Here is a 14,154-nt window from a genome sequence, read left to right as displayed (position 1 = left end):
GGTGTGGATCCGTGGAGATTTGGACACCGAGGGCGAGGGAGTTCTCGTACTTCTCCCATGTGCATAGGGTGTACTCTCGGATTGACTTATATGTGTTGGACAAGGTGCTGCTGAGGTCATCGAAATGAAATGAAAATTGCTTATTGTCACAAGTAGGCTTCAATGAAGTTACTGTGAAAAGCCCCTAGTCGCCACATTCCGGCACCTGTCCGGGGAGGCTGGTATGGGAATCGAACCGTGCTGCTGGCCTGCTTGGTCTGCTTTAAAAGCCTGCGATTTAACCCAGTGAGCTAAACCAGTACCGACTCGGTGTACTCGGCAATTGTGGTTTCAGGCCAGGCGCCACACAAGGTGGACTTGCAAGTGGACCGAGGTGGGCCCAGCGCCCGTAGTGGAGACTGGACGTAGGGCTGTTCGCGGATGAGGAGGTGTGCGAGCGGGTGAGGGCCGCCATTTGGGTGTACGTGGAACTGAATGATACGGGTGAGGTCTTGGCTGCCACGCTATGGGAGATGCTCAAGGCAGTGGTTGGGGGGGGGGGGGGGGGGTGAGTTCATATCGATCTGGGCACATAGAAAAAAGGTGGAGCGAGCAGAGACGACAAGGTTGGTGGACGGGATTCTGCGGGTGGACAGCTGGTATTCGGAGGCCACGGAAGTGGGATTGTTGAAGGAGAGGTAGAAGCTCCAGATGGAGTTTGGGTTGGTGTCCATGGGGTAGGCAGTAGGGCAGTTGCGGAGAAGCAGTGTATGAGTACGGGGAGAAGGCTAGTAGGATGCCAACCCGCCAACATATGAAGCAGGAGGTGGCGAGGGAGATTGGAAGGGTGAAGGACGGGAGGAGAAGAGTGGTACTGGGCCCAGTGGGGATGAATGGGGTTTTTGAGGAGTTTTTCAGAAGGCTTTATGATTCGGAGCCCCCAGCCTGGAGGGAGGTGGAGGGGGGAGGGGGATGCAGTGGTTCCTGGATGGGTTGGAGTTCCCCAAGGTGGAGGAGGACCTGGTGAAGGGGCATGGGGGCCCCCATTGGTAGAGGTGATGGAGGGATTGGGGGCGATGCAGGTAGGGAAGACCCTGGACATGGATGGGTTTGGTGAGGGCATATAGAGTCAAGGGAAACATTAGAGCAGACGTCCATGTCCCTAATACTCAAGAAGGATAAAGATCCGGAGCAGTGTGGGTCCTATCGTCCGATATCGCTATTAAATGTGGATGCTGAGTTGTTGGCAAAGATCCTGGCCTCGCGAATTGAGGACTGTGTGCCGGGGGTGATAGGGGAAGATGAGACTGGTGGCAATTGTCTAAAGGGAATGCAACTGTTGGCGAATGTTAGGAGGCTACTAATTGTGATAATGATGTCCCTGGAGGGACAGGACGTAGAGGTGGCAGTGGCAATAGATGCAGAGAAGGCTTTGGATCAGGTGGAATGGGAATACTCGTGGGAAGTGTTAGGATGGTTCAGGTTCGGGAAGGGATTTCTGGATTGGGTTCGACAGTTGTATAGGGCGCCGGTTCGCGAGTGTGCAGACGAATCGGGTGAGCTCGGTGTACGTCGGGCTACGTCGTTGGACAAGGCAGGGGTGCCCACTCTCCCCATTGCCTTTCGCTTGGCAAGAGCCATTGGCAATGGTGCTTGAGGATTTGGAAAGGGATTGTGTGGGGGACTGGTTGAGCACAGGGCCTCGGTATACGTGGACGACCTTCTGCTTTATATCCAGGACCCACTGGGTGGTATTGGGGGAATAATGAGTATTCTACTGGAGTTTAGCCAGTTTTCTGAATATAAGCTAAACATGGGGAAGAATCAGGGGCGGAATTCTCCGCAGTGGGCCGAATTCGTGAAGGCCGTTGTGAACTCGGCCGAGGTTCATGATGGCCTCGGAGCCTGCTCCCCGCACCTAATTCACGGAGGAGTGGGCCTCCGTCTTTCTCGGCAGCGACCTCATCACGCCGAGAATGTGAAGTCATCCGCGCATGCGCGGGTTGCCGGTTCCAACCCGCGCATGCGTGGATGACTTCATCGCGCAGACGGCATGAACCCGCGCATGCGCGGTGGCCGTCTTTCTCCTCAGCCGCCCAGTAAGACGTGGCGGCTTGATCTTGCCGGGCGGCGGAGGGGAAAGAGTGCGTCCGTTTTGGACGCTGGCCCGATGATCGGTGGGCACCGACCGCGGGCCTGTCCCCTCCTGAGCACAGTCGTGGTGCACCCGTGCCAATTGGGCCCCTAGATGCCCCAAACGGGCATCTGGCGCCCGTTTCACAAATGCAGCGACCAGGTGTGGTTGCTGCCGTGGTGAAACGGGCGTGAAGGTCTGGCCGCTCGGCCCATCGGGCTTAGAGAATCGCCGTTCGCCGTGGAAAACGGCGAGCGGCGATTTTTACGAGCGGGGGGGGGGGGGGGGGGGGAGAATCGCTGGGGGCGCCAGGGGGGCGCAAAAAATGTCGGGAGGCCCTCCCACGATTCTCCCACGCCAAGTGGGGAGCGGAGAATTCCGCCCTAGGTGTTCCCAATCGAGGTCTGGGGCAGGAGAGGAAGTTGGGTCAGCTACCGTTTAAGGTGGCCCTTCAGATATTTGCATATCCAGGTGGTGCGGGGATGGGAGCAGCTGTACAAGTTGAACTTGGCACAGTTGGTGGAACATATGAGGGGCATTTTAAGAGATGGGATGCGCTGCCATTGTCGCTGGCAGGGAGGGTGCAGACAGTGAAAACGACAGTGCCGCCGAGATTCTTATTTGTCTTTCAGAACTTCCCTCCCGATCTTCGTCCCAAAATCATTCTTTAAGAAAGTCAACACTTTGATCTCAGGAAACCCCACGGGTTAAGAAGGTATTGGAACATGGGGTGTCGGGGGGGGGGGGGGGGGGGGGGGGGCTTTGCCAAATATATATTTTTTTTAAATCTTTTTATTGGCATTTTCAACATTATATACATTGCCGTTCGTTTTCATTTATTGTACAGTCACAAAGATTCCTTCTCAGGTTTCTCTATTTACAGTCTGTCGCCGTCTGGCTCAGCATACAATCCTCCCTGCCCCCCCTCCTCCAGCTCCTCTCTCCTTGACCCCCCCTCCCTTCCCCCCTTTTCCCCATTTTTTCTTGCTGGTCTTCCCTCGCTTTCTTCTTTCTATCTTGTTCTGGCTATTTCCCCCTGGCTACTGGCTATATATTTATTTGTGTGTTGGCCACAAACAGGTCTCAGAACAGTCATGTGAATGGCTCCCATATTTTGTGGAATCCCTCTTCCCCGACCCACGGATGGTGAATTTGGAGAAATTCTGATAGATCGGACAGCCAGTGCAACCAAGCAGGATTCTACGGTGGGCGATCAGGGAGGCAAAGGCAAGCGCGTCAGCCCTCCTCCCCATGGAGAGATCTGACTGGTCTGATACCCCAAAGACCGTCACTTTCGGGCATGGCTCCACCCTCATCCCCATCACTTTGGACATTGCCTCGAAGAAGTCTGTCCAGTACCCCGCAAGTCTGGGGCAAGACCAGAACATGTGGGAGTGGTTGGCCGTGTCTCCTTGGCACCGTTCACATCTATCCTCCACGTTTGGGAATAACCTGCTCATTTGGGTTCTGGTCAAGAGGGCTCTATGTACCATGTTTAGCTGCGTTAGGTTGAGCCTCGCACATGTGGAGGTAGAGTTGACCCTGTGCAGTGCTTCGCTCCAGAATCCCCACCCTATTTTGAACCCCAAGTCTTCCGCCCATTTCCTCCTCATCATGTCCAGTTCGGTGTCGGCCCTCTCTAGCAGTTGTTCGTACATGTCACTACAGTGCCCTCTGCCGAGGATGTCTAATAGTGTCTCTTCTAATAGTGTCTATCGTGGTGGTCACGGGTATGTCCTCGTTTCTTTCCTTAGGATGTTTTTAAGCTGCAGTTCTTCGAGTTTGTTGCCTTTAGCTAGTTGGAATCTCTGCATCAGTTCTTCTAGTGTTGTGACTCTACCATCAGTGTATAGGTCCCTGACTGTCAATGTCCCCCCCGTCCTGTCTCCACCTTTTGAAGGTGGCATCAGTGAGTACTGGTGTGAATTTGTGGTTATTGCAGATAGGAGCTTTGTCCGACAATTCGGTCAGTCCGAATTGCTGCCATAGTTGGTTCCATGTCTGGAGGGTGGCTATCACCACAGGCTGCTGGAGTGTTTCTTGGATGGGGATGAGAGTGCTGCCATGGCGAGGGCCGGGAGAGAGGTCCCCTTGCAGGAGGTCTCCTCTGCACGCACCCACTCGGCCTCTGGCTCCTTTATCCACCCCATCACTCCTTCTGCCGTCGCTGCCCAGTGGTAGAATTGGAGGTTTGGGAGGGCTAGCCCTCCACGGGATTTTGTCCAGACAGAGGCAGTGAAAAAAAAACACTGCTTTAAAACTCGCCTGTGCCCTACACCCACTGCCTTAGGCAGAGAAAGTAGAAGCTGTAAATTCATAGAAAGCGAAAACCACATGTCCAGGGTGTAAACATCCTCAGATCTTTGAGGACATTGGTTCCAGCCCAGTTCAAGTATGACCCACCCGGCTTGTATAGGTCCCTCCCACCTCAATAATGCTCAGGAATCTGGCAGGTTCCCATCTGCCTGCCTTTTCCAGCCTTTTATTAACTTGCTGTATCTTTCTGTTCCTAAACCACTAGCACATGGAACTTTAATAATCAGGAGGTGGCCATCTTTGAGATCTTGCACCCCGAGCCTCCACCCTTGTTCCTGAAACATCGTCCGCAGATTCCCAATTCTACTTTTGTAGGTCATTGATCCCAACATGTCGCTAAGCAGGAAGGCTGAAAGAATGAGATGAAAAAGTCAGGGTGACAATGAAGGTCAAAGGGTGAGACTAAAGAATCGGGATGAACGGGTAAGGTCGAGGTGTAGGGGTGAAAGGTGATGTCATAGTGTGAGATGAAGGATTGGTACCCACTACTGTGCAAATCTGGTCAGAATTAACTCTCACTCCCTCGCTCATTATCACCAGCTCTGATGCCGACAGGTATCAGTTTCAATTGGTTCTGAGCACATTCTCCATAAAGATTAATCTTAAAAACTGGACACAGAATTGCAAACACCACTCTTGTGCCAGATGCTACAGATAGTCACAGATGCTACCACTGCACAGGTACCTGTACCCTGTGGCTTGTATGGAGCTCTGTGCCATTTCATGGAGAACTGATTTCATATCACACTTCACTTTGTGCTGTCTCTGGCTGTTAAAGAGAGTAATAATTTTACACTTCTCCCAGCTCCTGCAGTCTGAACAACGTCAGAAATGAAACAGTCAGACCAGTGAGAGAGAAGCAAAAACCGCCCCTGGCACCATGAACATCACAGTCAGGAGGAGAAAGAGACAGAAAGAGAGAGGCAGAGAGAGGAAGGAAAAAGAGTCAGAGAGTGTGAGACAGAGAGAGAGACAGACTGACAGACAGACAGACAGAGATAGACACAGTGTGCTTGATTCAACGAATTGGGAACAAAGTCCCATAGCCAGCGGGTTGCCAAGAAACACATGGCGATACAACACGACTCATGTTACATAAACGGCCTCAACGGGAAACTTGCCTGAATACCCCAGTGCAGCAGGACATCGGGATGCCATTTAAAAATGGCGTCCGTCCCGATCTCCAAGATCCCGAAGCGATGCCCGGGTCCCCCCAGCCTGAATGCACTATGGGAGAGACAGTGAGGGAGGAGAGAGACAAAGAGAAGGAGTAGAGAGAGACAGAGGGAGCGAAGGCGGGACAATATCAGTCCATGTCACCATAGGTTACTTACCAGCAGAATGATTGCTCCAAAGAATGTAGTTCTGAGTAAATAGGCAAGATCCACTGACATCTATACACAAATGAGGAATGAGGGAGTTCAGTAATTGTTGTCAGTAAATTGTTTTGTAAGACATGAGGTTGTAATGATTAGGAGCTGTACCTTTTTCTCAGGAATCTCGGTCTTCAACACACCAGCTTTATAATAGGAATACATGGCGGAATCAAAGAAGTACTCCGACACAGAGAAGTACACCATTCGCTCCTTTCCCTTCAGAAGAGGGACGATTGCAGTGTTCAGCAGTGTATCGTTCTCATTCCCAAGAGGGTAGAACATCCCCTGAAACAGGAGCAGAAATCTCAAGAGTCAGGAAGTTAGCAGAACAGGGCGTGGCCAAAATCTGTGTGCCTTTCGATGAAACCAGATCGAAACAGTGCAGAAGGAGGCCATTCGGCCCAACGAGCATGCACTGGCCCTCCAAAAGAGCACTCTACCCAGGTCCACCCCCCTGTCCACCATACCCGATCCCCATAACCTAACCTTATCAACATAACCTAATCCGCACATCTTTGGACTATAGGAAGAAACCCACGCAGGCACAAGGAGGAAGTGCAAACTCCACAGTCACTCAAGTCTGGAATTGAACCCAGGACCCTGGCGTTGTGAGGCAGCAGTGCTAATCACTGTGCCACCATGCCGCTTTTTTTCCCAAAGCTCCCACAAGTATTTTGACAAGCTGCACCATTTTTACACAGGTCAGTAGCACACTCATTAATTTCCACTGAGCAACTCCAATCTTGCCAATTGATTGTACACATATATGTTCCTGGATGCTGGATCTTCTACATTACCACATTGTGTACATTTATATTAAACACTTCACTGAGTTTCATGATGATGTGAGGGGGCTTTGCAGAACAAGGCTAGCAGCACGGGTTCAATTCCCGTACCGGCCTCCCCGAACAGGCGCCGGAATGTGGTGACGAGGGGCTTTTCACAGTAACTTCATTGAAGCCTACTTGTGACAATAAGCCATTATTATTATAAATGTTATATAAAAAGTTCCCAATATATAACTGGAGGGGGACAGGGTGTTGTAAAGAAACAGGATTGACAAGTGTAAAATGGTTGAACTGATACTTCACAGCGCCAGGGTCGCAGGTTCGATTCCCCGCTGAGTCACTGTCTGTGCGGAGTCTGCACGTTCTCACCGTGTGTCCGTGGGTTTCTTCCGGGTGCTCCGGTTTCCTCCCACAGTCCACAGACGTGCAGGTTAGGTGGATTAGCCATGATAAATTGCCCTTAGTGTCCAAAAAGGTTAGGAGGGGTTATTGGGATAGGGTGGAAGTGAGGGTTTTAGTGGGTCGGTGCAGACTCGATGAGCCGAATAGCTTGTTCTGCACTGTATGTTCTATGATATAGCTGTTCCTGTTCAAAGTGAAGTCAGTCAGTCAAACCTGTCTGAGGTCAAATTGCCTCCACTGATACCCATGCTCAGAAACTTAAGATCAAATACTTACTGATCAGGAATGAACTAGCACTGTTATAAAAAAGTCCAGGAGGTGAATAACTCATTTTAATTTGTATCTATTTTTAAAATATTTATATTTATTCCCCAAATGTGGAAGGTGTGGGCTTTGCTGGCTAGGCAAACATTTATTGCCCATCCCTAATTACCCTTGAGGTGGTGGTGTTGAGTTGCATTCTTGAACCACTGCAGTCCATGAGGTGTAGGTGCACCCACAGTGCTGTTTAGGGAGAGAGTTTCAGGATTTTGACCCACCGATAATGAAAGAACGGTAATATATTTCCAAGTCCGAATGGTATGTGACTTGGCTGGCAGCTTCCAGGTGGTAATGTTCCCATGTGTCTGCAGTCCTTGTTCTTCTAGATGATAGCGGATGTGGGTTTGGAAGGTGCTGTCTAAGGAGCCTTGATGAGTTCCTGCTGTGCACCTTATTCTCTATCGGCTGTTTGGTCGCAAGAATAGGAAAGCAGAATATTTTTTAAAAGGTGTGAAACTCGTCAGTGTTGATGTTCAATGAGATTTGGATGTGCTCGTAGAAGGAACACAGAAAGTCATCATGCAGGTGCACCAAGCAATCAGGGAGGCCAATGACATGTTATCCTTTATTGCCAGGGAATTGGAGTATAGGGATTAAAGAAACCTTTGTCCGGTTGTACAGGGTTTTGGAGAGACCACATCTGGAATACTGTGTGCAGTTTTGGTCTCTACATTTAAGGAAGGATATATTTAAATTGGAGAGGGTACAGAGAAGGTTTACTAGATTGGTCTCTGGGATGAGAGGGTTGTTGACAGGCTGAGTAAATTGGGTTTATGTTCTCTGGAGTTCAGAAGAATGAGAGTTGATCTCAGTAAAACACACAGGATTGTGAAGGAGTTTGACAGGGTGGACACACAGAGATTGTGTCTGCTGGGCAGGGAATCTAAAATACTGGGGCACAGTCTCAGGATAAGGGGGCCGATCATTTTGGACTGAGATGAGGAGAAAATATTTCACTGAAAGTGCTGTGAATCTTTGGAATTCTCATCCCCAGAGTGTTATGGTTCCATCATTGAATACTTTCAATGCTGGGATAAAGAGATTTTTAGTCTGTTAGGGAGTTAAGGGATATGGGGAATGAATGGGGATGTGGAGTGATCAGTCATGATCATGCTGGATGGTGAAGCAGGTTTTAGGGGCTGAATGGTTTAACCTGCTCTTATTTCTTATCTTAAGAACAATAAGAGGCAACTAGATAAGATGAAGCTACAGTAACAAATAAGACAGACTTGCGTTCCTTGAAGGACATTGGTGGCATCTTTCATGGTCATTGTTCTGCTGCCAGTCCATATATCAGAGTTATTGAATTCAGTTCCATAACGTGTCCTTAGTGAACTCACAATCTCGGAGTTGCTCATCCAGTACAATAGGTCTCTGGTCCATTTATCAAAGTCACAAGGTGAGAATACCGAGATGCAGAGTGTCCACTTTGAAACCCAGTGAAAGGTCAGCCAAGTTCCAATAAATGTAAACAAGCAGTAAGGATGACTGGCTAGGACTTTGCTCCAATGCTGGGATACTGAACAGGCAGAACCAGCTTGAATCACTCTCCATCTGAACAGCCCTCAGACATCCTCAAGGCCCAGTGAGGGAGGGAGGTTGGGGGTTCCTGGGAAGGAAACTCAACAGCAGGATAGGGGTGGGAGGGCCTTTCCCCCTGGAACATCAGGGCTGCTCTGGCCTTGCACTTGCTGTAAACTCATACTGGGCCCATCTCTTGGGGAAGCCCTAATAATAAATCCCAATGGTTCTTTTCCTCTTCCTCCCCGAGGATGATGGAAAATGGATGTTCCCGGGGGATGGGAGACAGGTACTCAGGACATTTGGGAATGTCTGGACGGTAGCTGATGGTTGTATAGGCGCCTTACCTTGAATTCCATGTCCATCCAGTCAGATTGGACATCTGGATCACTGAGGAGTGAATAATCAATCCCTACGTATTGATCCACTGGTGTTCTCACTTTATAGAGAAAAAAAGAGAAGATGTGAATTCCAGGAGACTCATTATCATCACAATTAGCAGGAACGACTCTGTAGATTCAGACCCATTTACACTAATGATCCTATTGCCTGGATTCCCAGAGATCAGCATCCATCAGCTATGTTTAACTATTGAATCTAGCTTGCTCAATTGCAGACAGGAAGATCAATCATAATCAGTAAAACAGATACCACCACAGTAATAAAGAAGAGCGATTCCACCATGTTGGAGACAGTGTATAGGCTCTGCTGTCCTAGAATCTCAACAAGGAGCGTGGGTCAGCCAGATGGAGCATGAAGCAGTGGAGTGGGAGAGCTGAATGTGTAGACTGTGTAATACTGGGTATCACGTTATCCCACAGTTAATGGTTCCATAGCACCTGTGTTTTTAGTGCTAAAAATACTCTTGTATTGGCAAAATGGCACTTATACTGCACACAAATGTTTCCAGCATGGTCCACACTGAACGACATCTTGGTGAGGGCCGGCAAGGCCCACACTGAACGATATCATGATGAATGCATGAGCACATGCGTCAGAAATATGCGCCTTTTGTGAGGGCCACAAAGAATCCAGCACGAGTTGAAGGATAGAAAGAAATAACATTTATTTACAATAACATATATATACACACAACAGCAGCAGCAGCAGCAACAGCAACAGCAACTCCCTTGCTGCTCACTCCTCTCTAGCTGGTTCCAAACTGGCCAGCTCTATTTATTTCAGGGAATCTGCTAATGATTTCTCCATCCCCCTCATTGGGGAAGCTCATACTCCCATAGGATTGTGGGATTGTCATTAGTCCCCAGCCAATGGTAAGCAGGCAGGTTATAACATCGCTCCCCCCCCCCCAAAGTCCAAGGAATCCACCGAAGACCCTGGCGAAGGAGGGCATCAGACTTTTGCCGCAGGCCGGACAACATTTGCACGAGGCGCTGGATCGGGCGGCGTGTAATGAGACGGAGAACGGTGCTTTCGCGATGAACGGTTGACCATCCATGGCCCGTGGGCCCGAGGATTCCCCCTCTGAGGCATCCTGTGTCTTCCTCTCGGAGTCGGATCCGCTGCCTTCGTCATCTCAGCGTCTGTATCTCCACGCGGTTCTGCAACGACCTGCGCAGGCTTTGAGTGCGCCACCAGAGGAAGATCGTAAGGAACACCCTCCACTGTGTCTGGTGTCTGTGGCTGTAGAAATGAGCTCCGGGGGCAGGGAATCTTTGGAAGAGATAGTCTTCTGGACCGAACATGGTCTACATGCTTGCGCTGGAGATAACACTGGGCTTACACCTGGTAAGAGACAGGGCCCATTCGGCGAAAGATAACACTAGGGACCCACTGGACCCCACCAGCAAAATTTTGAACGAACACTGGGTCACCGGGCATAAACTGCCAAAATCGGTCGATGCCGAGAAAAACCATGTCCCTGCCGTTCTTGAGTGTGGCGTACTTTTGCGCCAATGTCCGGGAAAACCATGCTAAGGCAGGTTGGAAGTCTCCATTAGGAGTTGTGCAGGAGCTACCCCAGTCACCGCATGTGGAGTGGTCCTGTATGAAGACAAAAAACGAGCCAGTCTTGTGTCCATAGACCCGGAAAACTGCTTCTTTAGGCCCCGTTTGAATGTCTGCACTGCACGCTACGCCAACCCATTGGAAGCCGGGTGGTATGGAGCGGTGTGGATATGGCGTATGCCGTTCATATTCATGAACCTCGCAAACTCCTTATTTGTGAACGGAGTGCTGTTGTCACTGACCAGTACCTCGGCGAGGCCATGCATACTGAAAGACAAACGCTTCTTCGATTGTTGCACAGGACGTTGTGCCTACCATCTTATGCACCTCTAACCATTTAGGCTGGCATTCCTATAGAAGGAACATGGATCCTTGAAAAGGGCTGGCGAAATCCGCATGCAAGCGCGCCCAAGCAATGGGCGGTATTGGCTTATCCTCTCGGAAAAATCCCAACAGAGGCTTATGATCAGTCACGATAGTGAAGTGGCGGCCATACACATACTGGTGGAAGCATTTCACCGCAAAGACCACCGCCAGGGCCTACTTCTCGATCTGCGTGTACTTCTTTTGCGCTGCAGTCAATGTGCGGGAGGCGATAGATATCGGCCGCTCGGCCCCGTTCTCCAACTTGTGGGACAGGACGGCCTCAATACCATACGGGGATGCATCACACATGATGAGCAGGATCATAGTGGGATAGTAACCCAGACAACGACAATTGTTCTTTTACCTGCTGGAAAGCGGTTTCTTGCAGCTGACCCCAAACCCAGGTGTGATTCTTCTTTCGCAGAAGGTGCAACGGGGCCAGCGTAGTTGCCAGACTGGGGAGGAACTTCCCGTAATAATTTACGAGGCCGAGAAAAGAACGAAGATGCGAAGTGTCAGTCAGGGCAGGGGCCTGTTGAATTCCGCGCACCTTCTCTGCGACGGGGTGCAAACCTTCGCGGTCCACCTGATAACCCAGGTAGACTACTTCCTTCGCCTGAAAGATGCACTTTGTGTGACGTAAACAGACCCCAGCCTCTGAAAAGCGTCTAAGGATCGCCTCCAAATTTTCCAAATGTTCCTGCTCTGACGTCCCTGTCAAAACGTCGTCTCAGTAGACAGCGACACACAGTAAACCTCTCAAGAAGCCCTCCATGACGCGTTGAAAAATAACGCAGGCAGAGGATACCCCAAAGGGCAACCGTGTATATTCATACAGGACCCGGTGTGTATTAGTAGTTACATATGGCCGGGAGGCAGGGTCCAGCTCTGATTGTAGATAGGCGTGACTCATATCTAATTTTGTGAACGAGAGTCCGCCTGCAAGCTTTGCGTAGGGATCCTCTTTGTGAGGCATTGGATATCAGTCGAGCCGGGAAGCCGTATTCACTGTAAGTTTATAGTCGCCGCACAAGCGAACTGTGGCATCTGGCTTCATTACAGGTCATGGCCCTCACCTCATGGCCCTGTCAGCGAAACGGACCAGTCTGATAATACCCAAGGTCTCCAAACGAGTGAGCTTCCCTTCTACGTTCTCGAGCAAGGCTTAAGGCATCGGGCACACCCGGAAATAGTGCGGCGTGGCTCCTGGTTCGACTTGGATACGGGCTACCCAAACCGGGCTGGAATGCGTCTGGGTACCATTCTAGTACCTTCGTGAACCCTCCAGAACCTGTTTGGAGGATGTGCTGCCACTGCACCCGCAAATGGCGCAACCAGCCCCGACCGAACAGGCTGGGCCCATTGCCGCGCACCACAATAAGTGGGAAACGTCCCTCCTGGCATTCATAAACAACAGGGGTCATCGTAGTGCCTGCAATGTCGAATGGTTCCCCCGTGTAGGTGGCCAACCTGGCCTGTGTGTTGGTTAATGTAAGGGCCTGTATCCCCTGCTTGATGCGCTCGAATGTCCTCTGGGCGATTACGGAGACCACTGCGCCAGCGCCCACCTCCATCTCAAGCAGGTGACCATTGACCCGTACTGTCACCTTAATGGGGGCCACATGGGGAGCTGCCACACAATGCAGCTGCAGGCAGTCATCCTCCGTCTCCTCGTCCTCGGGAGTAGTCGCCGCAGGTTCATCCAAATGGAAGGTACGGCCCCTGGGCTGGCCCCAGTTTCTGTCGGTATGACGGCGCCTCTGGCGCCCCCAGGACCGGCGTCCGCGACGGGGTCGGCACCTACAAGTCTGACACGGACATGGCTCCTCATCCATTGGTTCTGGAGAAGGCTACCTTCGGGGAGGAACGTCCGGCGGCCACTGGCGTCGTTCCGGACACCAACCCGCCCAAGGTACCGCAGGGGTGCGGGGGGATGCTTTTGGACGGAAGGGGTTGCGCCCCATGTCATGCACCTCCATTCCCTGTAGCTCCTGCACTCCCCGTTCTGCGCTCTCTCGGGACAATACTATTTGAATGGCCTGTTGAAAAGTCAATGTTGGCTCAGCTAACAACTTTCACTGGATGGCCGCAGTGTTAATACCGCAAACCAAACGGTCGTTTAACATTTATGACAATGTCTCACCATAGTCACAGTTCTCCGCAATCCTGCGTAGCCTGGATAGAAAGTCGGCAAGGGATTCTCCTGGGGTCCTCTCAGCGGTATTAAACCAGTAATGCTGGACTATCTGGAGGGGGTTGGGTTAAAATTTTGCCCCACTAAGTTCACAAGTTCATCAAACGCCTTGGTGTCCGGCGCAGCTGAGTGCGTAAGGCTCCTAATCACCCCAAACGTATGCGGGCTGCAGGCGGTGAGCAATATGACCACCTGGCGCTCATTTTTGGTGATGTTGTTTGCCCGGAAATAGTAACGCATCCGTTGTGCGTACTGGTTCCAACTTTCCAGCGTAGCATCAAAAACATCCAAACGTCCATACAGAGGCATGGTGTAATAGAAAAAAACTTCCAACCTGTATCCAACAAAAATCCAGGGAGGTGGCTTCAGCAGTGTAGACAGCTGTTCACTTTAACCCTCGTCGCCAGTTTTGTGAGGGCCACGAAGAATCCAGCACGAGTTGAAGGATAGCAACTCCCTTGCTCATTGGGGAAGCTCATACTCCCTAACGATTGTGGGATTGACATTAGTCCCCAGCCAGTAGTAAGCAGGCAGGTTATAACAGTGCCCTCAGTGCTGAGTACCCAGATGGTGACAGCAGTTACTAACTTGCACGTACTTGACAGCAGCACTGCCAATTTCAGCCTGGCTGCTTATCCTAACGCCCTCTGTTAAACACGCAGAGTGGAGTGTGCAGCAGGATGGTCCCCTCATTGCCACCAGCACTGTTACTGACAGGTTAGATGTTGATTGATCTTGAGCTGCCGGGTTTGAGTTTGTGGAAGTTGCTGGTGGGTGTAGGAGTTGATT

General features: G+C 50.7%; 1 protein-coding gene across 9 annotated transcripts in view; it reads right to left on the bottom strand.

Moving 5' to 3' along the window:
• LOC119969356 (phospholipid transfer protein) overlaps nt 1-14,154 on the bottom strand; it is a 268,237-nt gene that overhangs the window by 72,433 nt on the left and 181,650 nt on the right. For all 9 annotated transcript variants that reach the window (XM_038802893.1, XM_038802891.1, XM_038802887.1 and 6 more), the window contains 3 exons: nt 9,185-9,276; nt 5,914-6,090; nt 5,764-5,823 (listed from right to left, as the gene is read on the bottom strand). In XM_038802893.1, coding sequence (XP_038658821.1) covers nt 5,764-5,823; nt 5,914-6,090; nt 9,185-9,276 — 329 coding nt within the window. The remainder of the gene's footprint in view (nt 1-5,763; nt 5,824-5,913; nt 6,091-9,184; nt 9,277-14,154) is intronic.

The sequence above is a fragment of the Scyliorhinus canicula genome, chromosome 7 (genome assembly GCF_902713615.1).
Source record: "Scyliorhinus canicula chromosome 7, sScyCan1.1, whole genome shotgun sequence".
In the NCBI taxonomy this organism is placed as follows: Eukaryota; Metazoa; Chordata; class Chondrichthyes; order Carcharhiniformes; family Scyliorhinidae; genus Scyliorhinus; species Scyliorhinus canicula.
The sequence above is the reverse complement of the archived record's forward strand: the minus strand, read 5'-3'. Positions and strand labels throughout refer to the sequence as shown.